The following is a 25,418-nucleotide window of genomic DNA, read 5'->3' as shown; positions in this document are numbered from 1 at the left end:
AAACACTCAATCCTGCACGAGTCTCAATCAGGATTTCGGTCAAATCACAGCACCGAAACTGTTCTAGTGTCTGCAATGAATTCATTAAAACAAGCAATTGCAACTGGTAATAACATACTTCTCCTACAATTCGACATGTCCAGTGCCTTCGACATGGTTAATCATGGAATACTATTACATATACTAGAATACTTCGGAGTAGGAGGTACAGTTCTCATATGGTTCAAAGGATTTCTGACCACAAGATCATACCAAGTAACAACGACTGTGGATATATCACCCCCATGGATACCTGAATGTGGAGTTCCTCAAGGATCCCCCCCCCTCTCACCAACCCTCTTTAACCTAATGATGATACCTTTAGCCAAACTTCTAGCCAATCAAAACCTCAACTCCTACGTATATGCAGACGATGTCACGATCTACATCCCGTTCAAACATGATCTAAATGAAATCACCAACGAGATCAACCAAAGCCTCCAAATCATGCACTCCTGGGCGGATGCATTCCAGCTAAAACTTAAACGCAGAAAAAACACAATGTCTTGTACTCGCTTCACAACATAACACAAACAACTTCTCCACCATAACCACACCATACTGTTCTCTTCCCGTCTCACAAAATCTGAAAATTCTTGGAGTTACCATTGATCGAAACCTCACACTCGATGCACACATGAAGAATACGATGAAAAAGATGTTCCACTCCATGTGGAAACTCAAAAGAGTAAAACCTTTCTTCTCGAGATACATCTTCCGTACACTGATACAATCAATGGTAATAAGTCATCTGGACTACTGCAACGCACTCTACACTGGCTGCAAAGAACAGACTATCAAAAAACTCCAAACAGCCCAAAATACCGCCGCCAGACTCATATTTGAAAAAACTAAATATGAAAGTGCAAAACCCCTAAGAGAGAAACTTCACTGGCTGTTACGTCTGTGCTCACCTCGCCCTCTGGTGGCCAGAACCAGTGGCTGCTATGAACTGCTATAGACTGTCTTGCTGTTCCTACCTGTTCCAGACTTCAGGCCAGTCCGGTCTGGATCTTCCAGACTGCCAGACTTACTCTTGTTTGTCCCTGATCAGCACCCGTAGCTGCCTGGTGATTGTTGCAGCTAAATCTCAACTGCTGGTGGGCTCATTAGCCATTTGGAAACTCTCTGCTTGGCCTTTGCATTGCTTCTATGGCCCTGGTATGTTGGTGCTTTTGCACTTCAGCCTGAGTTTGTTTCCTTGCTCTAGTTCTTGCCTGAAGTCTTGCCTGTTCTAGTTAGTCTATGTTTAGTTTAGGGTATTGCTTGTTTACTGTATTGCTTGTTTCCCAGTCTTGTGTCTTGTTTGTATGTCTTTGCCTAGTTCTGGGTTTAGCTGTGTTTGTTCCCTGCTTCAGTGGCTGCTTGCAGCTTTCAGTTCAGTCTCCTGTCTAGCTGTGTTGGTTCCCTGCTTCAGTGGCTGCTCACAGCTTTCAGTTCAGTCTCCTGTCTAGCTGTGTTGGTTCCCTGTTTCAGTGGCTGCTCACAGCTTTCAGTCCTGTCCTTTAGCCTATCCTTTCCCTGCCTTGCTGTCCCTGTTTATTCCTTTTCCCTCTGACCCTCAGTCCCTGTGCTGCCTAGCTGATATCCAGTCCCGGCCCTGTCCAGTAAATCCTGCCAGCCACCTGAAGCCAGGAGTTCAACTTCTGGTGAAAAGCGGCCAGGTGCAGGTGAAGCCTAACCGTTTGTCAGAGATCTGCCCTGTCTCTAGTGTGGGGTGGTTTTGCCTGCCACTGCCGCTCCTCGGCAGTGGCCTAAGGGCTCACAAAACCCAGTTCCAGCTTTGTTAACGTGACACTGGCTTCCACTTAAGGAACGCATTGCGTTCAAGATCTGCACGATTGCACACAAAATCATTCACGCAGACGCCCCAACCTACATGCTAAACCTCGTGGATCTGCCTCCCAGAAACGCCATAAGATCATCTCGCAAATTTCTCAATCTACACTTCCCCAGCTGTAAAGGACTAAAATACAAGCTGATACATGCCACTACCTTCTCTTACATGAGCACGCAGTTGTGGCATGCACTACCTACAGCCCTGAAAACTATTGACGAAACATCTGACTTTCGCAAATTTCTGAAGACATATCTCTTCAACAAGGCCTACAAAGAAAACCCATAGCCTTACTAAACTACCTCACCTTGAATATTACATTCAGTTCTGGTCTTCTTATGTCATAAGAACATAATCATACTAACATAGTAGATGATGGCAGAAAAAGACCTGCACGGTCCATCCAATCTGCCCAACAAGACAACTCATATGTGCTACTTTTTGTGTATACCCTACTTTGATTTGTACCTGTGCTCTTCAGGGCACAGACCATATAAGTCTGCCCAGCACTATCCCCGCCTCCCAACCACCAGCCCCGCCTCCCACCACCGGCTGTGGCACAGACCGTATAAGTCTGCCCAGCACTATCCCTGCCTCCCAACCACCAGCCCCGCCTCCCGATCTCGACTAAGCTCCTAAGGATACATTCCTTCTGCACAGGATTCCTTTATGCTTATCCCACGCATGTTTGAATTCCATTACCGTTTTCATTTCCACCATCTCTCGCGGGAGGGCATTCTAAGCATCCACTACTCTCTCCCTGAAAAAATACTTCCTGACATTTTTCTTGAGTCTGCCCCCTTCAATCTCATTTCATGTCCTCGTTCTACCGCCTTCGCATCTCTGGAAAAGGTTCATTTGCGGATTAATACCTTTCAAATATTTGAACGTCTGTATCGTATCACCCCTGTTTCTCCTTTCCTCCATGTAGCTCAGTATCCTGCTTCCAACAGTGGCCAATCCAGATCACAAGTACCTAGCAGAAACCCCAATAGTAGCAACACCCCAGGGCAAGAAGTGGCTTCCCTCATGCCTATCTCACCCAGTATGGCTGTTCTTAATTTCTTATGACATCACCTGCCTACGGTACCTGTATCCTGTACCTCTTACCCAGGGAGCAAGTAGATTTTCAATACCCTACAAAATTGCCCATAATTTTAGTTAACACTGACATGCTTCTATTAGACTGAATCCAAGATTTCTAAATAAGTAATCCGTTTTAAATGGCAGTACCACTAGAAGTGCATTTTCTGAGCCAGTAAACTGTCTTTCAGGATGTGAAATGTATGTGTTCTGTTTTTAAAGATAGTATTCCATGTTAAGAACTGAACAAATTGTTTCTTCAAGCGTCCCAGAGTTTTATGTATGCCAGCTGTGCATTATTTGGACATCCAGCTAAAGGAGATGTTTCAGATCTTACAACATCAATATTTGTGATCTTCCCCTCTTTCCCTACTGAAGAGCTTGGGGCAGAAGGTAGCCCCAGATGACCAGCCTTATGAATCTGACCTGATCCTGGTATAGGATTTGTAATAAAGGCCAAAAAACCATTGTGGGGTAGGTTACAGAGTCAAAAACAGTAAGCAAATTCAAAAATGCATGGAATATACACGGGGGATGTTTAAATAGAAAGAAAGAGGATGGAAACCCAACGTGGTGGTTGAGGTGTTACATGAGCAAGAGTAGCAGAAACTTAGGCTGATGCCAGGCAGACTTTTATGGTCTTTTAACAAACGCTCCAATGTTGTTGTTAACTTTATTGTCACATGCTGCAAGTGAGGGTGCTTTGCAACTCGGGGGGGGGGGGGGGGGGGGGGGCAGGGGAAGACATCTAGACTGGCAAGTTGAATACTTTCGGCAATAATTGAAGTCTTGGTTATAACCACATCATCCCCATCATGTTTGGCTGCCTATATGGTTGGCATAGTGGAGACTTAAAAACCAGCATTTAAGCATGGGTGACGGAGGCCCACACAGAGTGGTGGGTCACCTTATCTGGCAGACCGGATAGACTGTGTGAGTCTTTATCTGCTGCCATTTACTGTGTGTGTTACTGTGGTGCTTGATTCTGTTTGGAGTCGTCATAATTTTATAACTTTCCTTTTTTTTTTCTTGTATAAGCTTGTAAACTGTTAAAAAAAAAATTAAAACAATAAATCCCTAGGAAACAAACTAGCAATTGTGATGAAGATGTTGCTTCATTTTTCTATTCCCTTACCAAATATTTTCAGTGTAGACTACCAATTGATGAATGAACAGGAAATAAGTGGAAGAGAAAATTCTTTTCTTTCACTTAAATTATTTTTTTTAATTTTTACTTTTGATTCTCTTTTTCTGCCCATTTTTAACATTGGCCTTCATACACAATCTGCATGGTGTATATCTTTGTCAAAACCAGAGAGGCTCCAGTTAGCGAAACAAAGGAGAAGAGAGAAGAAAATGAAAGACAGGCTTTCCTAGGAGGAATAAAATATATCTTGTGAAGGATGTTAAAAAAAATGGAAGCGGTGCAAAGAAAAGCTACGAGAATGGTATGGGATTTGCATTACAAGACGTATGAGGAGAGACTTGTTGACCTGAACATGTATACCCTGGAGGAAAGGAGAAACAGGGGTAATATGATACAGACGTTCAAATATTTGAAAGGTATTAATCCACAAACTAACCTTTTCCAGAGAGGGGAAGGCGGTAGAACTAGAGGACATGAAATGAGATTGAAGGTGGGCAGACTCAAGAAAAATGTCAGGAAGTATTTCTTCATTGAGAGAGTAGTGGATGCTTGGAATGCCCTCCCGCGAGAGGTGGTGGAAATGAAAACGGTAACTGAATTCAAACATGCGTGGGATAAACATAAAGGAATCCTGTTCAGAAGGAATGGAATCCTGTTCAGGAGCTTAGCTGAGATTGGGTGGCGGGGCTGGTGGTTGGGAGGCGGGGATAGTGCTGGGCAGACTTATACGGTCTGTGCCGGGGCTGGTGGTTGGGAGGCGGGGATAATGTTGGGCAGACTTATATGGTCTGTGCCAGAGCCAGTGGTGGGAGGCGGGGATAGTGCTGGGCAGACTTATACGGTCTGTGCCCTGAAGAGGACAGGTACAAATCAGGGTATAAACAAAAAGTAGCACATATGAGTTTATCTTGTTGGGCAGACTGGATGGACCATGCAGGTCTTTTTCTGCCGTCATCTACTATGTTACTATATATATAGATATAGATATTTCTTTTTTCATTCCTACTTGGAAAACCTGTCTTTCATTTTCTTCTCTCCATTTTTCTTCTCTCTCCTCCTTTTTGTTTCCCTAACTGGAGCCTCCCTGGTTTTGACAAAGATTCTAGCATTACTAGACAGTGAACATCAGGCTGTTTGGTACTCTGTAGCAGCACGTTAATTTCAGATGTAGAGTCTGGACTCCAGGTTTCTTATTCTAAATTCAGTTGTTGCACTAACACGTACCCTATGGTTCAGAGAGCTGCATTTCCCTCGCAGATAACTTTCAAACTCTGTTTCCTGTGCGGTAGAATTCCTGCTGTGTTGTAATTTTGCAGAAGTGGGTGTGCATGAAATGTCTTTGGAAGGTTAATAGTATAAGGATAATATGCAGTATTTTATTTGATTGGCCGTGTTAATTGTACTGTTTGTTTTTATAGTGAAATATGACCTCAATAATCCTGCAAAGCACGCCAAACTGGATAATCTCAACAACATTGCGACAGGCCTGGTGTTCATTATAGTTGTTGTGAACATCTTTGTTACAGCTTTTGGCGTCCAGAAACCAGCAGCTGTGATGTCCTCAAAAGAGTAGTGTTCTAGAAGGTGAGTTTCCACTTTTTTTTTTAAATTCATTTTGCCTTGGTACAACACATTTACAAATACCCATTCTTGACCAAGCTATAGGGATGTGAGTAAAGTGGTGATTTTCAGTTTGTATTAGTTTGTTTACCTGTAAAGTCTCCAAAGCTAGTTATACTGTTCGTCACATTTTTCTCTCCTCATTTAAGTAGAGCTCTGGTGGTATTACAGACAAATAGGAAAATATCCTTTCATTCAGTCTTACCCGATCCTGTTCAGAAAGTAGACGTTTATTTAGACACAGCAGTGAGAACCACTCCCTGGTTCATAGTGTTGAAGGAAAGCCAGAAAGGTCTGGGATATCACCAGAGCACAGAGAGGTTTTTGTAGTTCCTGTGTTTTTCATTGCAGTTTTGTTACTATATATACCTGGGAAACATGCTTACATATTTATCAATTCCACAAAGTAATGGAAACCCAGAGAATACGAAGGAAGTGTTGTCTTTCCAGTACTTTTCCAGAGTAAGTCTGGTAGAATAGAGAGAACTTGTTAGCAGCCTACTGACTGTTGCCTTGCGCTGAACACTGTGTTGGTGTAGTCTGTTTTATTTGGTCTATGTAGCGTGTAATGTTATGCCTGGTAGGTATTTTTGGATATGAGCTGCAAACGTTTAAAGTCTTTATGTTTTACCTGTTGGACAAGTCACTTAACCCTCCATTAGCTAAGGGAAATAACTTACTGTGCCTGAATGTAATTTTCCCTGGGCTATTACTGAAAAGGCATGAGCTAAAGACATTTTAAAAATAGAGAAAATGTCAGCAGAAAACCATTTACAGTGTCATAATAAAGCACATTTCTATCTAGTGCATAAGTGACACAACTTTTCAGATGGAAGGGAAAATGTGAGTGCATGTTTTGCCAAGTTAGATTAGTCCAGCATTTTTAATTTTGACAGCGCTTTTTGAACTTTTATCATGTTAAAACAGCGATACTAAAATAATTTAATAACATTTTGGTTACTAGTTAGAATAAATTCCTCACTGTTAACATTTTGTGGTTTCATTCTGGAGGCCAAATAATTTATGGGGCCTTTACTAAAGTGTGTTAAGCTGTTAATGCACAAATTAATGTGTTTGTGGCAGTGGTTAAAGTGCTTTAACAGCTACCTCAGTGGCATGATGGTTTTGCATATGCTAATTTGCATGTTAACCCTATCTGTTTAAGGGGTAGGAACTAGGCAGGTCATGAGTGGACAACGGCCATGGGCTACATAATGCGGTGGCCAAACACAGAATGAGGAAAAAAAAAATCCCCTATGGAGGAACGATAGAACCACTGAAGTAGGGAAAGGACGTAGACCAAACAACCACATAGAGGCGTATTTTCAAAGCACTTAGACTTGCAAAGTTCTATAGGTTATTTAGGAGGCAGTAAGGACTCCCACTGTAACCCAGTGGTAACCGGGCAGCGTGCAGGGCTGCCTGATGCCGCCAGGTAAGCCCCCGGCACTAAAACAAAAGTGTGTTTTGGGCACTGGAAATGTTGTGTGGCATACACTGGCACTACTGCTGTGCTACCGTGGTAGCCCGGCAGCTGATTTGCCACGTGCCATAGCCGTGGCGTAAAAGGGCCCCTAAGTGCAGTCGTACTAATTGTTTTACACACGCTATTGTACATGCCATGCATTGGTTCCAGAGGACATGCTGGGCAGGTCCCAATAATTAGTGTGTAGACTTTGCACTTAACATGCAGCGATTTTTATTGTTAGGGCACACTAAGCACAAAAACTTAAGGACCTCTTTAAAGTTTTAGAAAGAATAGGTGCTGCTGTTCTGATTCTTGAGATAATGCCAGCCTGCTAAACTCAAGGTAAAAATAAACATTGTAAGAGTCCCCTTAGTGAAATAAATTTATTCTAATTTCAGACATTTATGTACTAAATATGGCAGTACTTTGGTTTAGATGCTTATTTTCAAAGCACACAGACTTAAAGTTACATGTAACTTTGTGCTTTGAAAATGAGCACCTTAATCTCTTAACTATGGGGTTTCCACTATGTAAGGTCAGATCACGAAAGGGCAAAGAATAGATGTGCCTTGCTTTGGGCTTCAGAATTAATGTAGTGCTTGGGATAAATTGAGAATGTGTACACACTAGAAAGCATTCTGGAAGTTATACTGTTCACATTCTGTGAACTTCAGTTGTCAAAGCTAATGCATTATTTAGAGCCTGTCCTAGAACAATTGGAAAGAAAAGGGGATAGGGTTAGCATTTGTCAAAGTTCTTAAAAATTATAAATATATCCTGAATTTCTAAGCTTTCTAAGGGGAAAATCACTTTGTAAAAATGGTGCAGAACTGGAGAAAATGTTTGGTAAACCATCCCTCTCCTTCTTGAGATTGCTATAAAGGCCATATGCTAGATCTTAAGTTGTAATATTTTAAGTGACTTCTACCCATAGAACACTTTCTCCGAGGACAAGCAGGCTGCTTGTTCTCACTGATGGGTGACGTCCACGGCAGCCCCTCCAATCGGAAACTTCACTAGCAAAGTCCTTTGCTAGCCCTCGCGCGCCCGCGCGCACCGCGCATGCGCGGCCGTCTTCCCGCCCGAAACCGGCTCGAGCCGGCCAGTCTTCTTTTGTCCGCACTCGGTACGGTCGTGTTTTCGCCGTGTCGAGCCCCGGAAAGTCGACCTCGCGCGTCCAATTTGTTTGAACGTGTTTTTTTCCTTCGGGAAAGCTTTGTCCTAGTCGGGAAGTGCTCCGGAAACCCCCCGCCGGGTTTCGTGTAAATCCTCCCCGTACTTCCAGCTTTTTTGCCCCGGTAAGTTTTCTTTCGTCGTCGGGGTAGGCCTTTTTTCGGCCTCGGTCGAGATTTTTTCTCCCTCTAAATTTGGTGCTTCAAATTTCGCCATTTCGGCTTTTGATTTCGCCGGCGTGATTTTTCCGCCCATGACATCGAAGCCTTCCAGCGGCTTCAAGAAGTGCACCCAGTGCGCCCGGGTTATCTCGCTCACTGATCGACACTCGTCGTGTCTTCAGTGTCTGGGGGCCGAGCACCGCCCTCAGAACTGCAGTCTGTGTTCCCTGCTTCAAAGGCGGACTCAGGTAGCGAGACTAGCCCAGTGGAACGTGTTGTTCTCGGGCTCTTCGTCGGCATCGGCACCGGGATCTTCGAGTGCATCGACGTCGTCAGCGTCCAGACCATCTTCCTCGGCCGCCCCTGCATCGAGTGCATCGAGGCATCGGGCCTCTGCATCGGCGCCGAGACATCGGATAGCTGCATCGACGTCGGTGGTACCAGGACCTCGTCTGCTGATGTCGTCGGACGGTGGTGCATCGGGTGGAGTGCAGGTGAGGGCTGTCCATTCCCCTGCTGGTGGCGGTGAGCCCTCGGGTGGGTCTCCGCCTACCCTGAGGGCTCCTGCGGTACAGCCCCCCCGAGATCGACCTTCTTCAGTCTCGGCCCCGAGGAAGCGACGGGTGGATTCGACGTCCTCCTCGTCGGTGCCGGGGAGCTCCGGTGACATGCTTCGGAAGAAATCGAAGAAGCATCGACACCGGTCTCCTCCCCGTGTCGGCACCGAGAGCTCTGGGTCGCCGAGGGATTCGGCACCCAGCAGGCATCGGCACCGAGAGGACCGCTCACCCTCTGTTCAGGAGGTGTCGATGCGCTCCGCTCTGGACAGCCCGGAACAGCCTCCACGCCCGGAACAGGTACTGACGTCGACGCCTGCATCGACCTCTCAGCCTTTCTCTGCAGCCGCTCTAAACGAGAGCCTCCGGGCCGTTCTCCCAGAGATTCTGGGAGAGCTGTTGCGCCCTACCCCTCCGGTACCGGCGGTGCTTGCGCCACCGGTACCGTCGAGCGTGGCGCCGGCTGGCCCATCGCCCAGGTTGAGGTCCCCGACGTCGGTACCGCGTGCGGTACCGACCGCGGCCACCTCCCAGGAAGGCTCCCCGACTACGTCGGCGGAGGGAGCTTCGCCGATGCGGGCGAGGGAGTCTACCTCTCGACGCCCCCATCGTGGACGGGGTTCCACGGAGTCGAGCAGGGCGAGGTTGCAGACACAGGTCCGTGAACTTGTGTCTGACACCGAGGGTGAGGCCTCGTGGGAGGAAGAGGAAGATCCCAGATATTTCTCTGACGAGGAGTCTGGGGGTCTTCCGTCTGATCCCACTCCCTCTCCTGAGAGACAGCTTTCTCCTCCCGAGAGTCTGTCTTTTGCCTCCTTTGTCCGGGAGATGTCTACGGCCATCCCCTTCCCGGTGGTTGTGGAGGACGAGCCCAGGGCTGAAATGTTTGAGCTCCTGGACTATCCTTCTCCACCTAAGGAAGCGTCCACTGTTCCCTTGCACCATGTCCTGAAGAAGACATTGCTTGCGAACTGGACCAAACCATTAACTAACCCCCACATTCCCAAGAAGATCGAGTCCCAGTACCGGATCCATGGGGACCCAGAGCTGATGCGCACTCAGTTGCCTCATGACTCTGGAGCTGTGGATTTGGCCCTAAAGAAGGCTAAGAGTTCTAGGGAACATGCTTCGGCGCCCCCGGGCAAGGACGCTAGAACCTTAGACTCCTTTGGGAGGAAGGCCTACCATTCCTCTATGCTCGTGTCCAAGATCCAGTCTTACCAGCTCTACACGAGCATACACATGCGGAATAATGTGCGGCAGTTGGCGGGCTTGGTTGATGCTCTTCCCCCTGAGCAAGCCAAGCCTTTTCAGGAGGTGGTCAGGCAGCTGAAGGCGTGCAGAAAATTCCTGGCCAGAGGAGTTTATGACACTTTTGATGTTGCGTCCAGGGCCGCTGCTCAAGGTGTGGTGATGCGCAGGCTCTCATGGCTGCGTGCCGCCGACCTGGAGAATAGAGTCCAGCAGCGGATTACGGACTTGCCTTGCCGTGCGGATAACATTTTTGGCGAAAAAGTCGAGCAGGTGGTAGAGTCTCTCCACCAGCGGGACACCGCATTCGACAAGTTCGCCCGCCGGCAGCCTTCAGCTTCTACCTCTACAGGTAGACGATTTTTCGGGGGAAGGAAGACTGTTCCCTATACTTCTGGCAAGCGTAGGTACAATCCTCCTTCCCGACAGCCTGCGGCCCAGGCTAAGCCCCAGCGCGCTCGCTCTCGTCAGCAGCGTGCGAATCAGCAAGGCCCCGCGGCTCCCCAGCAAAAGCAAGGGGCGAGCTTTTGACTGGCTCCAGCAGAGCATAGCCGACATCCAAGTGTCAGTGCCGGGCGACCTGCCTGTCGGAGGGAGGTTGAAAGCTTTTCACCAAAGGTGGCCTCTTATAACCTCCGATCAGTGGGTTCTCCAAATAGTCCGGCAAGGATACACCCTCAATTTGACCTCTCAACCTCCAAATTGTCCACCGGGAGCTCAGTCCTACAGCTTCCAGCACAAGCAGGTACTTGCAGAGGAACTCTCCGCCCTTCTCAGCGCCAATGCGGTCGAGCCCGTGCCATCCGGGCAAGAAGGGCTGGGATTCTATTCCAGGTACTTCCTTGTGGAAAAGAAAACAGGGGGGATGCGTCCCATCCTAGACCTAAGGGCCCTGAACAAATATCTCGTAAAAGAAAAGTTCAGGATGCTTTCCCTGGGCACCCTTCTCCCCATGATTCAACAAAACGATTGGCTATGCTCTCTGGACTTGAAGGATGCCTACACACACATCCCGATACTGCCAGCTCACAGACAGTATCTGCGATTTCAGCTGGGCGCACGCCACTTCCAGTACTGTGTGCTACCCTTTGGGCTCGCCTCTGCGCCCAGGGTGTTCACAAAGTGCCTAGCTGTGGTAGCAGCGGCGCTTCGCAGGCTGGGGGTGCACGTGTTCCCATATCTCGACGATTGGCTGGTGAAGAACACATCCGAGGCAGGAGCCCTGCAGTCCATGCAGATGACTATTCGCCTCCTGGAGCTACTGGGGTTTGTGATAAATTACCCAAAGTCCCATCTTCTCCCAGTGCAGAAACTCGAATTCATCGGAGCCCTGCTGGATTCTCGGACGGCTCGCGCCTATCTCCCAGAGGCGAGGGCCAACAACTTGTTGTCCCTCGTCTCGCGGGTGCGAGCGTCCCAGCAGATCACAGCTCGGCAGATGTTGAGATTGCTGGGCCACATGGCTTCCACAGTTCATGTGACTCCCATGGCCCGCCTTCACATGAGATCTGCTCAATGGACCCTAGCCTCCCAGTGGTATCAGGCCGCCGGGGGTCTAGAGGACGTGATCCACCTGTCCACGAGTTTTCTCGAATCCCTGTATTGGTGGACGATTTGCTCCAATTTGACTCTGGGACGTCCCTTCCAAATTCCTCAGCCTCAAAAAGTGCTGACCACGGATGCGTCTCTCCTGGGATGGGGAGCTCATGTCGATGGGCTTCACACCCAAGGAAGGTGGTCCCTCCAAGAAAGCGATCTACAGATCAATCTTCTGGAGTTGCGAGCGATCTGGAACGCTCTGAAGGCTTTCAGAGATCGGCTGTCCCACCAAATTATCCAAATTCAGACAGACAATCAGGTTGCCATGTACTATGTCAACAAGCAGGGGGGCACCGGATCTCGCCCCCTGTGTCAGGAAGCCGTCAGCATGTGGCTCTGGGCTCGCCGTCAAGGCATGGTGCTCCAAGCCACATATCTGGCAGGCGTAAACAACAGTCTGGCCGACAGGTTGAGCAGGATTATGCAACCTCACGAGTGGTCGCTCAATTCCCGTGTGGTGCGACAGATCTTCCAGGCGTGGGGCACCCCCCTGGTGGATCTCTTCGCATCTCAAGCGAACCACAAGGTCCCTCAGTTCTGTGCCAGGCTTCAGGCCCACGGCAGACTGGCGTCGGATGCCTTCCTCCTGGATTGGGGGGAAGGTCTGCTGTATGCTTATCCTCCCATTCCTCTGGTGGGGAAGACTTTGTTGAAACTCAAGCAAGACCGAGGCACCATGATTCTGATTGCTCCCTTTTGGCCGCGTCAGATCTGGTTCCCTCTTCTTCTGGAGTTATCCTCCGAAGAACCGTGGAGATTGGAGTGTTTTCCGACCCTCATCACGCAGGACGAAGGGGCTCTGCTGCATCCCAACCTCCAGTCCCTGGCTCTCACGGCCTGGATGTTGAGGGCGTAGACTTTGCCTCTTTGGGTCTGCCAGAGGGTGTCTCCCGCATCTTGCTTGCTTCCAGGAAAGACTCCACTAAGAGAAGTTACTTCTTTCATTGGAGGAGGTTTGCCGTCTGGTGTGACAGCAAGGCCCTAGATCCTCGCTCTTGTCCTACACAGACCCTGCTTGAATACCTTCTCCACTTGTCTGAGTCTGGTCTGAAGACCAACTCCGTAAGGGTTCACCTTAGTGCAATCAGTGCATACCATTACCGAGTGGAAGGTAAGCCGATCTCAGGACAGCCTTTAGTTGTTCGCTTCATGAGAGGTTTGCTTTTGTCAAAGCCCCCTGTCAAGCCTCCTACAGTGTCATGGGATCTCAATGTCGTTCTCACCCAGCTGATGAAACCTCCTTTCGAGCCACTGAATTCCTGCCATCCGAAGTACTTGACCTGGAAGGTCATTTTCTTGGTGGCAGTTACCTCGGCTCGTAGAGTCAGTGAGCTTCAGGCCCTGGTAGCCCAGGCCCCTTACACCAAATTTCATCACAACAGAGTAGTCCTCCGCACTCACCCTAAGTTTCTGCCAAAGGTTGTGTCGGAGTTCCATCTGAACCAGTCAATTGTCTTGCCAACATTCTTTCCCCGTCCTCATTCCTGCCCTGCTGAACGTCAGCTGCACACATTGGACTGCAAGAGAGCATTGGCCTTCTATCTGGAGCGGACACAGCCCCACAGACAGTCCGCCCAATTGTTTGTTTCTTTTGATCCCAACAAGAGGGGAGTGGCTGTAGGGAAACGCACCATATCCAATTGGCTAGCAGATTGCATTTCCTTCACTTACGCCCAGGCTGGGCTGGCTCTTGAGGGTCATGTCACGGCTCATAATGTTAGAGCCATGGCAGCGTCGGTAGCCCACTTGAAGTCAGCCACCATGGAGGAAATTTGCAAAGCTGCGACGTGGTCATCTGTCCACACATTCACATCTCATTACTGCCTGCAGCAGGATACCCGACGCGACAGTCGGTTCGGGCAGTCAGTTCTTCAGAACCTGTTTGGGCTTTAGGATCCAACTCCACCCCCCGAGGGCCCTGTTTGTTCTGTTCCAGGCTGCACTCTCAGTTAGTTGGTAAATTTTTTAGGTCAATCTCAGTTATGTCCTCGCCGTTGCGAGGCCCAATTGACCAATGTTGTTGTTTTGAGTGAGCCTGGGGGCTAGGGATACCCCATCAGTGAGAACAAGCAGCCTGCTTGTCCTCGGAGAAAGCAAATGCTACATACCTGTAGAAGGTATTCTCCGAGGACAGCAGGCTGATTGTTCTCACAAACCCGCCCGCCTCCCCTTTGGAGTTGTGTCTTCCCTTGAGGTGTATTGTCTTGCTACATACTGGACTGGCCGGCTCGAGCCGGTTTCGGGCGGGAAGACGGCCGCGCATGCGCGGTGCGCGCGGGCGCGCGAGGGCTAGCAAAGGACTTTGCTAGTGAAGTTTCCGATTGGAGGGGCTGCCGTGGACGTCACCCATCAGTGAGAACAATCAGCCTGCTGTCCTCGGAGAATACCTTCTACAGGTATGTAGCATTCGCTTTAGTGGGTTCTTGTGAAACTGCCTAAGCATATACACAAAGAAAAAGAGGCTCTAAAAAAAACATGGTACCTTCTGTACATGTAAGCATTCCCAGGGAGTTGAATTGTCATGCAAAAGCACCGCTTCTTATAGGCATATACACACATAAAATTACTCCTGTCAGAGCAGGTATAACTTTCAGGGCCATTTATTTTTTTATTTATAATGGGGGGGGGGGGGGGGGGAATCTTATATACTGCAAAACTGGTGAATTGTACCGTAGAAAGTTGGTATAAATAATCAAATAAAAATAAAATAGCAAAATCATTTACTGTGGTGTACAATAAACATCCATAAAAATATAAAACAGACATCAAACAAACATTTAAAAAAACCCTACATTTTTTTTTCAAAAACATCAAAAACCTCCAAAAAGAAATAAGGGTCTCTTTTAGTAAAGGGTGCTAAGACCTTAATGCTCGTTTAGCGCATAAGAACAAGCTACCAAAAATGCATTAAATTATCTTACAGTATATTGCCTGTTAGCTAGTGTTAACCCATGTGTTAATTTAAGAATATATATATTTTTAGGAGGGGGTGTGTCCTGGGTGAAGAGTGTGCATTTCCGTGTTATCTGGCTACCATGCTATCCAGTTAGCATGCACTAATCATAACGCAGTTAACATGGGAACACCTAAATAGGAAGTGGTAGCTGTTCCCACATTCATTTTTTTTTGCAGATACCTCATGCTAATGAGAACATTAGCACATGACCAGCAAAAAAACAAAAAACCCAAAACCTTAAAACAGTGCCTTATTAAGCCTGAGCATGTAGGAAAGTCCTGTGTTAAAACACATTAAGCCCAGTTTTACTGCACTTTAGTAAAAGGGCCCCTAAGCTTTTAACTGCTTACAGAATTTCTGTATGTCCTCCTCGCCCCTAACTTCTACTGGCAACAAATCTATAGGGTCTATATAAGCATATTTATTAACAATGCAGATTAACAGCATTACTATATGTTATTGTGAACCACTTTGATTTTTTCTGTTAACGTATAGGCGAGAGAGAAAAACTTTTAATAAACATTTGCAACAGTTTATACAATAGTTTTGTGGCATATAAGTCATGTTAATGGCACTGGTGCAGGCTTGTTAGTAAGTGATCCTCTTTTGTGTGACAGCGTTTGGAGAGGCAGTTTTATGCACATAGGTGCATATGCTGCCTTTGTAAAATATTCATCACCAAATCCCAGCAAATTTAACCACTTAAATCTGGAAGTCACTATGGATAAAACATAACTTCATAGAAAATGTTTTTGTGACCATCAGAAAATGGCAAACCCAAAGCATGTCATTGTTTATGTAGTGAATGTCTGATCGGTCAATTTCTAGTCTTTTATCAACATTTTTTCTTCAACAGAAGTACTTTGCTTTTAACAACTGTTGTCAACATTCGGACCCGCTGTCAACATTCGGACTTGCTGTTGTTAAACTGTTGAATAAAAAAATGTCTATAAGTGTTGAAGAAAAAATGTTGATGAAAGACTAGAAATTGACGATTAGGCATCCACTACTTAAAAGTCTGACATGCTTTGGATTTGCCATTTTCTGATGGTCATAAAAAAAGTTTCTATGAAATTTTTGTCCATAGTGACTTCCAGATTTAAGTGGTTAAATTTGCTGGGATTTGGTGATGAGTGATATCCACGCATTAAAATCTAGTGTCCGTACAATTTAATTTGCCTCTGTAAAATAGACACAAAGGGCTAGATTCTATATACGGCGCCTTAAAAATCCATGCGGAATAAATTTCCACCTAAGCATATTCTATAAAAGGTGCCTAGATTAGGCGCAGTATATAGAATACGCTTAGTTGATAACCTAGCGCCTAGAACTTCACGCATCCATTTACACGAAGGAAAACGTGGCATAAAGACCGACATGTAGATTTAGGCACAGAGGGACATTTTCTATAACCGTTAATGTAAATTTTGGAACGCCCACAAAACGCTCATTTCCCTGCCCATAACCATGCATGCCCCTTTTTGGCTGCTCGCATTAGAATTTATGCACTCTGCATTACAGAATATGTTTAGTTGTGTGCATAAATTCTAATTGCCAATTAGTGCTCATTATTGCTTAAGTGCTGTTTAAAAATGCTGATCAGATTAAGCCAATTAAGTTACATGCATTGTTATAGAATCCGCTTAGATTTTGGCATGCACAATATATAGAATCTGGCAGAATATATATGCCTGTGTGCTATGCCTAGAATCTTAAAAGGTAGTTTCCCCATCTCAAAATCATTTGATAACTCTACCTACAGACTCCAGGAATTATCAATACTGAATTGTCTTTAATGTAGTAAAAAAAAAAAGTATTTCAGTTTTTGACTTTATTTTTTCCAGAACTTCAATGTCTTTCATTTGAAAGTACAGCAAATTGATCTTGAGAAACTGGGACCCACTCCTGGATTTCTGAGCACATTATTTCTTCTGTTGTATGAAGAGTTTGAAGTTTGACACGTCTTTTATTTCACTTGTTAAAACCCTTCAGCTCGACTGAATGCTGTTTTTATCTGATATTTGGAATGCAAAAATGTTATGCTAGTGCTGAAAACGTCGATGAAAAAATGGGCATTTCCTTATTAAGTTACACAAACTACTTTGACTTCAAAGATTGCGGAAGGATCAGTTTTCCAGCAAAGTTCATAGTAAAGCAGCAGTAATTTTAAGTTAATTATGTGGTCTCCAAAGAAAGCTGAGAATCCTGCCATGGCTTGGATGATGTACAGCAGGAAATGGGAGGACTTGCCATTCTGACTTGAAGATTGGAAGGTGTAATTACTGCACTCGAGTCTCTACTCCTTCATTGGTCACTAATGTCCAGTCCAAGAAGGATAAGAGTCCATATTCTGCTCAAGAGGAATCCATACCAGGCTGGGTGATCACTACTTTGGAGATTAAGAGAAGATACTAACCACAGCTTTGAACAATAGCACTGCCTTACATTACATTTCATAGAAGACAAGAGACACGTTTACTTTAAGGCCTTTTTCATTTTAAATACCTATTCTAAAGGTATCTAAAATAGTCATAACTCAGGCGTTTCTCATTATATTTGCATTAGCTATTTGCAGCATAGGATTTTATAAACAAATGCATGTGCAATGTTGATGCCTTAAGTAAAAACAAACAAAACAAAAAGCTTTTAACTAAGTGCTTAATTGTTTCTATAATACTGTAGATGTCAGTTGTGCACTGCCATCTATAATAACTATAAATGGCTGATTTTCCCCCTTTAGGGGAAATGTTTACATCTTATTATAGATAACTATTCAAGTTGCAAGAAAGAGCTATCCAAGGGAGAAGCTGTCTGGAAACAGCAGGTTGAGAAACTTCTGGTAATACCATTTCTAGAACAGTGCTTTTCAACCCAGTCCTCAGGGCACACCCAACTACTTGAGTTTTCAGGATATCCACAATGAATTTGGAGGAGAGATGCTTGCATGCACACGCCTTCCTGGTATGCAAATCTCTCATGCATATTCATTCAGGGTATCCTGAAACACAAACGGGCTGGGTGTGTCACAAGGACTATGCTGAGAAGCACTGATCTGGGATGTATCTTCTCAAACCTGTCCTGAAAACACACAGCCAGTTGTCTTTGCAGGTTATTCACAGTGAATGTGTATGGGACAATTTGCATAAACTAATTCTCCATTGTATGCAAATGTATATTGTGCTATTCATTGTGGATACCTTGAAATCCTGACTGAGTAGCAACTTTAAGTAACCCAGGGGCTTATTTATTAAATGAAGGTAGTGTGCGCTCAATCAGCTTGTGTCAATATGTGTTCAGTAAGAGAGCCATTAATGCAAAATATTAATTACACATCTAGTTAATGTGTATTTAACAAGCATATTTTAACGGACTGTTTGTTAGTACTTTTAACATAAAAATTACTCTAGGCTTTATAACTTTTACTAAAATGCCTTTCCATTACGTTCATTCCCACTATTCCAGGATGAGTGGTAGTTATGTCCATCGACCAGCAGGTGGAGATAGAAAATACAGAACTGAGCACCACTACATAGCTCCCTGCTAGCAGCTCAGCTCCTCAGTATCTTCTATCGCCAGCAGGTGGATGGACAGACTTCCTCTTTCTCTGGTTCTGAGGCCTTGCTCCTGGTCCAGGTGGTCAACTGGTTCCCAGTTGAGCAGAGTGAGCAGTTGAGCAGACATATTTGGTGGTGCTGGGTCCCTGTCGTGCCTTCCCCCTGGGGTGTTCTGCACCTTTTCCCTGTTTTCCCTCTGTGTGAGAGCCTGCTCAGACGATGAGGAGTCGCAGGGAACACAGTGAGCCTGGCAGGCCGGTACTGCTGCCGTGCCCTGCTCTGAAGGGGGGGGGGGGGGGATGACTGTGTCCCCGGGTAGCGTGGACCCAGGGTGGTGGGTCCTTTTTGCTGTGCTTCAGGCCTTGGGACATCGATAGGAGCACTGTGTGTCGGTGATACAAAAAAAAAATAAATTGTGGAGGAGCAGTTTAATGATTAGATAGATCAGGGGAGTGAGAACCAGGGAAGCCTGGTTGAAATCTCACAACTGCTCCTTGAGGTCTTTGGCAGTAAATCAGGTGACCGTGTGCACTCATCACCTGATTGGCGATTCTGCGCAAAAATGCTGAATCCTGTATGGCTGGAGAATTCTATGCAAATTCTGCACTGTGCAGTCGCACAGAATTCCAGCTGGAGTACTAATAGATTTTTTTAAAAACTAGTGCATGAAAACACGGAAAATACTGCATACTTTAACACGTTCTCATGCGCTACCAATGTGTTAAGGGCATAGTGCCCTTTAGTAAAAGGACTCCTATGTGTTTATTGCTTTTTAACATTACATATTTTACTGATCTTGGTAAACAGGCCCCTATGTGAACTCAGCTGTTGATTAAAACAATAAAATATCTTTAAAACTACATACTTGATTAGTCATCCCTTGCCCCGTAATAGTCTTGTCAGCTAATCTTTCTTCTTTTCTGGGGTTGAGTTCGCTCAGAATGTGTACAAACAGAAGTTCTTCAGTTAAAATAATTTAAATAATGGGGAAACGCCTTACTTTTACACTGTCTTAGCCTGTAGCCACATTACAAAGCAGGAATTATGCATTTAAACTAATTGCTAAATGCAGTGCAGTACAGTAGAGAGCTTAGTGTTTGCAATCAGGAGAAAATTCACCGTTTTTTTTTTTTTTTTTTTTTACCTTGACATCCTGCCTGTACTTATTTCTCTTAAGTCTTTTTCTGAATTATCTTCTGAGCACATAGTAGAAAAATAGAACAACTGATTAAGAGCACGAGGCTTGTCTCATCTAGCCATTATCCAGTCCTGTTGCTGTAACACAGAGCCTACTTGCTATCTGTCTTTTCCTTCACTTCCTCTGAGTGAGGATACTGTCCACCCCCATCACCACTTATCCACCAAGTCACCACCCTTTCTGTGAGGAAATATTTGAGTTTGCCTCCCTGAAGCTTCATTCTGTGATCTCCAGCTTTAGAACATTCTCTCCACTGAAAAATGCATGTTTCGTGTGCATTATTTATACTCTTTCAGTTAGGTGAATGCCCGTCATATCCTCCCTCTCCTATTCTGTCCTGTGGGATATACAGATTTCAGAAGTGTCTTTTTAAAACACTGGTTTGAAGATCTGTGGATTTAAATTCATTAAGCCAGGCAGCAGACATGTTTGGTTATGGATCATGCAATGCAACATAACTGTTCCATAAAACTAAAGGCTCGATTACTAATGGGTTCTACTGTTTTAGTGCACTTTATTTTACTACAGGTCCCATTATGGGGCTTTTTTTTTTTTTGTAACTAAAAATCACACACTGCTCACATGAAAGACTCATCTTGGTAAACGGGTGGGCAATTAATGGATTAAAATTTTTTTTTGTTACCCCGCCCCTCACTTTTCCTCATCTCCTCTTTAGCCTCGGGCAACGGCACTGATTGCCACGCTGCCGACCCGGAAGACATACTCATCCTCCCCCCCCCCACCCCCCACCAACACAACTTTCTGTATGCTGCCAGCAAGGCTTCCGGGTCAGCACTGAACAGTCTCTTGCACGCTTGCTAACCCTGCTGTAATCAGTTTGAAAATTCATGTCCCAAATTATTATTGTGTTAATTTCACCTCCCTTTACTTTGTCTGCTTACATGGGATTTTGGGGGGGGGGGGGGAGGAGAAGGATGCAAAACATAAAGTCATCCTGGGGCAGACCAATTCTGTAACATTCATTATATCGGGGGGAGGGGGGTTCTGCAATGTTGCAGGTATGTTGTATCCATGGAACAGCAGGCTTATTTTCAAAGAGAAACATCACATTTTTCTCTTTGAAAACAAAAGCTCACAGGGAGCAAGGCTGAAAGCTGAGCACATGTATTTGCCTGTGCTTTGAAATTTTAAAGAGAAAGTTAGTTACAGTACCATTAAAGTATTAATTTCCACTTCAGTTTCAGTATTAAATTTTGTTGGAATTACACTTCACGGCCCAAAATGCGTGGCATTTTTAATCGCGCAATTAAAAATTTTAATCGTTGCCCACCCCTAATTACAAATCCTTGTAAACATTGGTGTTTGTTTTAGGTTGTAAATCTTCAGCAGACCCGCAAGTCTATGAAGAAAAAGAGTAAGTGAAATGTTATTGTAGCGACTCACTAAAGTGAGAGAATGTATGTCGTCATTGGCATCGCTGTTAAACAAAATGGCACTCTGTGTGGATTAGATTTTTTTCTTTGCTAAGGGGCCCTTTTACAGCGCGGTGGTAAGCCCAATGTGGGCTTACCACTTGCTGTTCGGGATTACCGCCGACTGCAGTCCCACACAGAGTGCGCGCCATTTCCAGGGGGAACCCCCCCCCCCTTAGAAATGGCTTGTGCGGCGGTAAACAGACGGTAATCGGGCATCACTGTATGCTGCCCGGTTACTGCCGGGTTAGCATGGGAGCCCTTATCGCCACCTCAGTGGACCAATGGGTGGTAGTAAGGGCTCCCCGTCGCATGGCCACGCGATAAGTGTTCTCTTACAGCATGGCCATGTGTGCCCTGGGATCTTTTTACCCACTGCGGTAAAAAGGGCCCTGGTGTGTGGGAAAAACGGCCCCTGCATCTTGGTAAAAGGGACCCCTAAGTTTCCTCCTCCTCTTTTGGGCTTTCAGCTTAATCAGAACTGCTATCTACTTGTCTGTAGTGCTAGGAACCTTCCATCGTAAATGCTTGATGTTTTTAATTCCCTCCACCACCATCTGGCCCTCGAGCCACAGACCTTACTCCCTGTGGAAACCAGTGTATAGGCACGCTGAATCAGGTGCAATGTCTGTGACTGATTCTTTCTCTAAGAACTGTGAATGCTTCCTGTGTAACAGTTAATTATTTATTGTAGTGTTTTTATTTAAAACCTTAATTAAAAATTATTTTTAACTTGCAGTCAAACCACATTACTGGTTTTTTTTTTTTCCACAACCCAGAAAACTTTCACATGGACAAGTACTAAATTTACTTTCAGACCTAGCTCTCAGTACCTTAGGGGCCCTTTTACAAAGGTGCGGGATGGGCTTAACCGGGGGTAGTGCACACCAAATCGGCATTACCGCCAGGGTAGCACATGTGCCCAGCAGTAATTCTGATTTTGGCACGTGCCGAATCCTGCGGTAGAAAATAATTTTCCCGGCGTTAACCGGCAGCTTTCCCATGTTGGCCCGCGCTGCATGGTTACACCTTGGGTAGCACATGAGCCCTTACCACTAGGTCAATGGGTGGCGGTAAGAGCTCAGGCCATAAATAGGCATGCGCTAGTTTTAATATTAGTGCAGGCTCATTTCCCGGCCCATTAAAAATTTGCCGAAATGGCCCAGTGTGCGCCTAAAAGATGTGTCCACACTACCGCTGGCCACTTTGTACAGTGGCTTTGTAAAAGGACCTTACAGTACACCACAGTAGTATTGCTGGTATTCTAAACTGATGGCTTGGAAGGTTGGAGACTTGTAATGGACTAATAAAGGTACGCAATACTACAGCTGCTTTTTGTTCTGAGGAAGGGACCTAAGAAGCCTTAAATTGGTGCTCCCCAATCTTTCTGTGGCTGCAACCCCAAATTGCGTGACCACGAAATGCACATAACCCCCATGCAGTATAGCACAGTGAAGTCCTATGAGGTGCCTATCCAATTCATGACCCCACAAACAGTTGTTTGTTTTTTTTTTACCCCTTTTGGTGTCCCAACTCATAGTTTGGAAAGCTCTGCCTTAAATTCTACACCTTTATTTCAAAATATTTTACTAATATATCATTTTTTTGTTTGTTATTCCTCTAATGTTGAATAATATTTTGAGGGCAATTTTCAAAAGTCATTTAACTGGTTAAAAAGGCTGCTGAAAATTGCGCATACAGTATATATATATATATATATATATATATATATATATATATATATATATATATATATATATATACAAGTATGGACATTTCCATAATGTGCTTTTCACCTGCATTTTAGTAGGAGGTGTTCCCGGGGCCATGAAGTACCCGCAGAAAAATGCTGATCTCTGTGTTTTTCCTAAAAAAAAAAAAAAAAAAGTACACAAGTTCTTTTTCAGAAAGTCCACACCAGTTTTTGAAAATTGCCATCTAAGGAGGTTAGTTACAGAGCTTATAGTCTGCTATTATCAAGTGTAGTTCAAAGCGGATAACAATAAGAGAAACTAGACCAACATCTAGGAGTGTACATTGAATTATCTACAGAAGTATAGCTAATTCACTTAAACAAAACATGTTTCCTAAAAGATGTTGTTTTTTTTTTTTTTTAAAGCATCTCCTTAAAGCTAACAAAACTGAACAAAGCTTTAATCCCATTTGGAAGGTGTGGCCAAAAAGATGCTGCTTGATACATAAAAATTGTCTGAAATTTCCAGTAGTGGACGCCTTTAGGACTAGGAAATGTTAAAAAAAAAAATTAGAAAGTCTTAGATGCATTCTTCCAAATACCGGTCTGCATATTAATGTCATCATATAACCCAGTATAGCCCCATACAATATTTTGAAAACTAGACTAATTTAAACATAATTTGGCCTTGTGGAGCAATGGGTCATTACATAAAGTGAAGTAATATGTGAAGAAACTTTTAGTGAGAAGATCAAATGGATGGCAATATTTCGTATAGTTTGCAACCGTTTTAAAAGACTGTCACCCCCAAATGTACTATATTACAGTAATCCAGTTTACTCAGAATTAGAGACTGAACTACCAGTGAAACTGTTCATGATTAATATGTTATCTAATTTTTCTCAATTTATGCATTACCCCAAAGCAACTTTGTCAAATGATTTATTTGTTCCATCATGGTCATCTTGTTGTATTGGTGAAATCATCATCAACTTCAACATCTTTCCCAATCAGCAGAAATTTGGTCTTTTTCCTTATTAAGCTGATGGGAAAGAGCACCGTGTCACATTTGCTGCATAATAATTTAGGGTTCCTTAAAAGCTAGAGACGCCCATAGGAATATATGGGCATCTCTAGTGTTTAGCACGTGCTTCTTTTTAGCGTGTGCTTAAAAATTCTACTGTGCCTTTGTAAAAGGACCCCTTAGACCTATTCCAGTGTCTACCTCTAGGCAGTGATCTCTCATTACTGATTGAATATGCAACTTTGACTGTAGTTTCTCAATTTTGGATCTAAAATACAGAGCTAATTGTGAAGCTGTGGGTAGATTGGTTGTGATATTATTTGTATCAGTAAGGTCTCTCATGATCTGAAAAAATGTTTGCTATTATGTAAGAATAATAAGCTCTCTTAGCCTGTTCTATAGCAAGTTTAAATGTTTTTACAGTTTTCCTCCAATTCTCTTTATTAACTGCATTAGGATGTTTATGCCACTTTCTTTTCATTTTCCTACAATTCTTATTTAAATGGATTAATTCAGCTGTAAACAGTTTATTGTGATGGTTTTTTTTAAACCTTGCTAGTTTGCATTGTCTCTGTGTAAAATTTTGTTTTACATGTGGAAAATGGCTCTTAGAAAATTGTGCAGGAGTAATATGTGTGTAAATTATAGACTGAAAAGATTGCTCTCCAGTTATTGGTGGTGACATATGTATGCAATACGGGGTCTGTTTACCAAAGTGCATTACATTTTTGTACTTATCATACTTAACAGCTAAAATTTAATGTGAGAAGTGTCGATTGTATACAGTGTGTTTTTTCTAGCAAAAAAGGTGCTGGTACTCAAATGCTGGGCCACCCTTCAGGAGTGGGGTGATCACTGAGGGACCCACCCCACAACAGCCAGGCCCCCTGCAACCAGTCAAAGAATCTATTACAAGACAGAACTGATGTGTAGAGCCTGAGCTCTTTCATTTAAAACTTGGGGACCATGGGTCAATTTTAGCAGACAATAGAAAAGGTGCCGTTAGTACCCCCAAGTACCCCCTGTTGGGGGCATGTCCAGCACATCTTCTGCAGCTACTGCACAGAAAGGTTTCTTACTGCATGTTAACATGCATCTGTGCTAATTGCGAATTCATATACGGGGCTTTTTACCCAGCAGTGGTAAAAGGTGGCCCGCGATGGCATCGGCATGTGGGATTGCCATGCACCAAGGCCACGTTTTACTGCCGGTGGTAAAGAGGCCTTTTTTTTTTTTTTTTTTTTTTTTTTAAAGGGCCAGTAAATGACTGGTAACTTTAAAAATTGCCATGCCAGAAATGGTGCATGGGAAAATCAGAACTACCACTGAGCTCCTGGGCGAGCCAGGTGGTAGGGAAGATTTGCCACGCTCCAAGGCACCAATTGCTCTACCACCCTTTGGTAAAAGGGCCCCTTAATGTAGGTATATTTAATGCAACCTCAGTAACTGATCAGGTGACAGCACATGCTAATAACTGTGTGCTAGCTACAAGCCTTCTCCAGAGTAGCCCCCACACTCTGGAATGCACTCCCTGAAAGGCTCCACTTAACACAAGACTATCTCTACTTCAGGAAGCAGGTGAAAGCTTGGCTTTTCAACCAGGCCTTTAATGGAAGAATATATTA

At 44.7% G+C, this 25,418-nt stretch overlaps 1 protein-coding gene across 1 annotated transcript in view; it reads left to right on the top strand.

Annotated features, from left to right (window-relative positions):
- NINJ1 (ninjurin 1) overlaps positions 1–18,399 on the top strand; it is a 53,311-nt gene extending 34,912 nt beyond the window's left edge. Inside the window, exons 3-4 of the mRNA XM_030205976.1 lie at positions 5,525–5,690; positions 16,736–18,399. Coding sequence (XP_030061836.1) covers positions 5,525–5,679 — 155 coding nt within the window. The 3' untranslated portion in view covers positions 5,680–5,690; positions 16,736–18,399. The remainder of the gene's footprint in view (positions 1–5,524; positions 5,691–16,735) is intronic.
- The last annotated feature ends 7,019 nt before the right edge of the window (positions 18,400–25,418 follow it).

This window comes from Microcaecilia unicolor, chromosome 6 (genome assembly GCF_901765095.1).
Source record: "Microcaecilia unicolor chromosome 6, aMicUni1.1, whole genome shotgun sequence".
Classification (NCBI taxonomy): domain Eukaryota; kingdom Metazoa; phylum Chordata; class Amphibia; order Gymnophiona; family Siphonopidae; genus Microcaecilia; species Microcaecilia unicolor.
The sequence above is the reverse complement of the archived record's forward strand: the minus strand, read 5'-3'. Positions and strand labels throughout refer to the sequence as shown.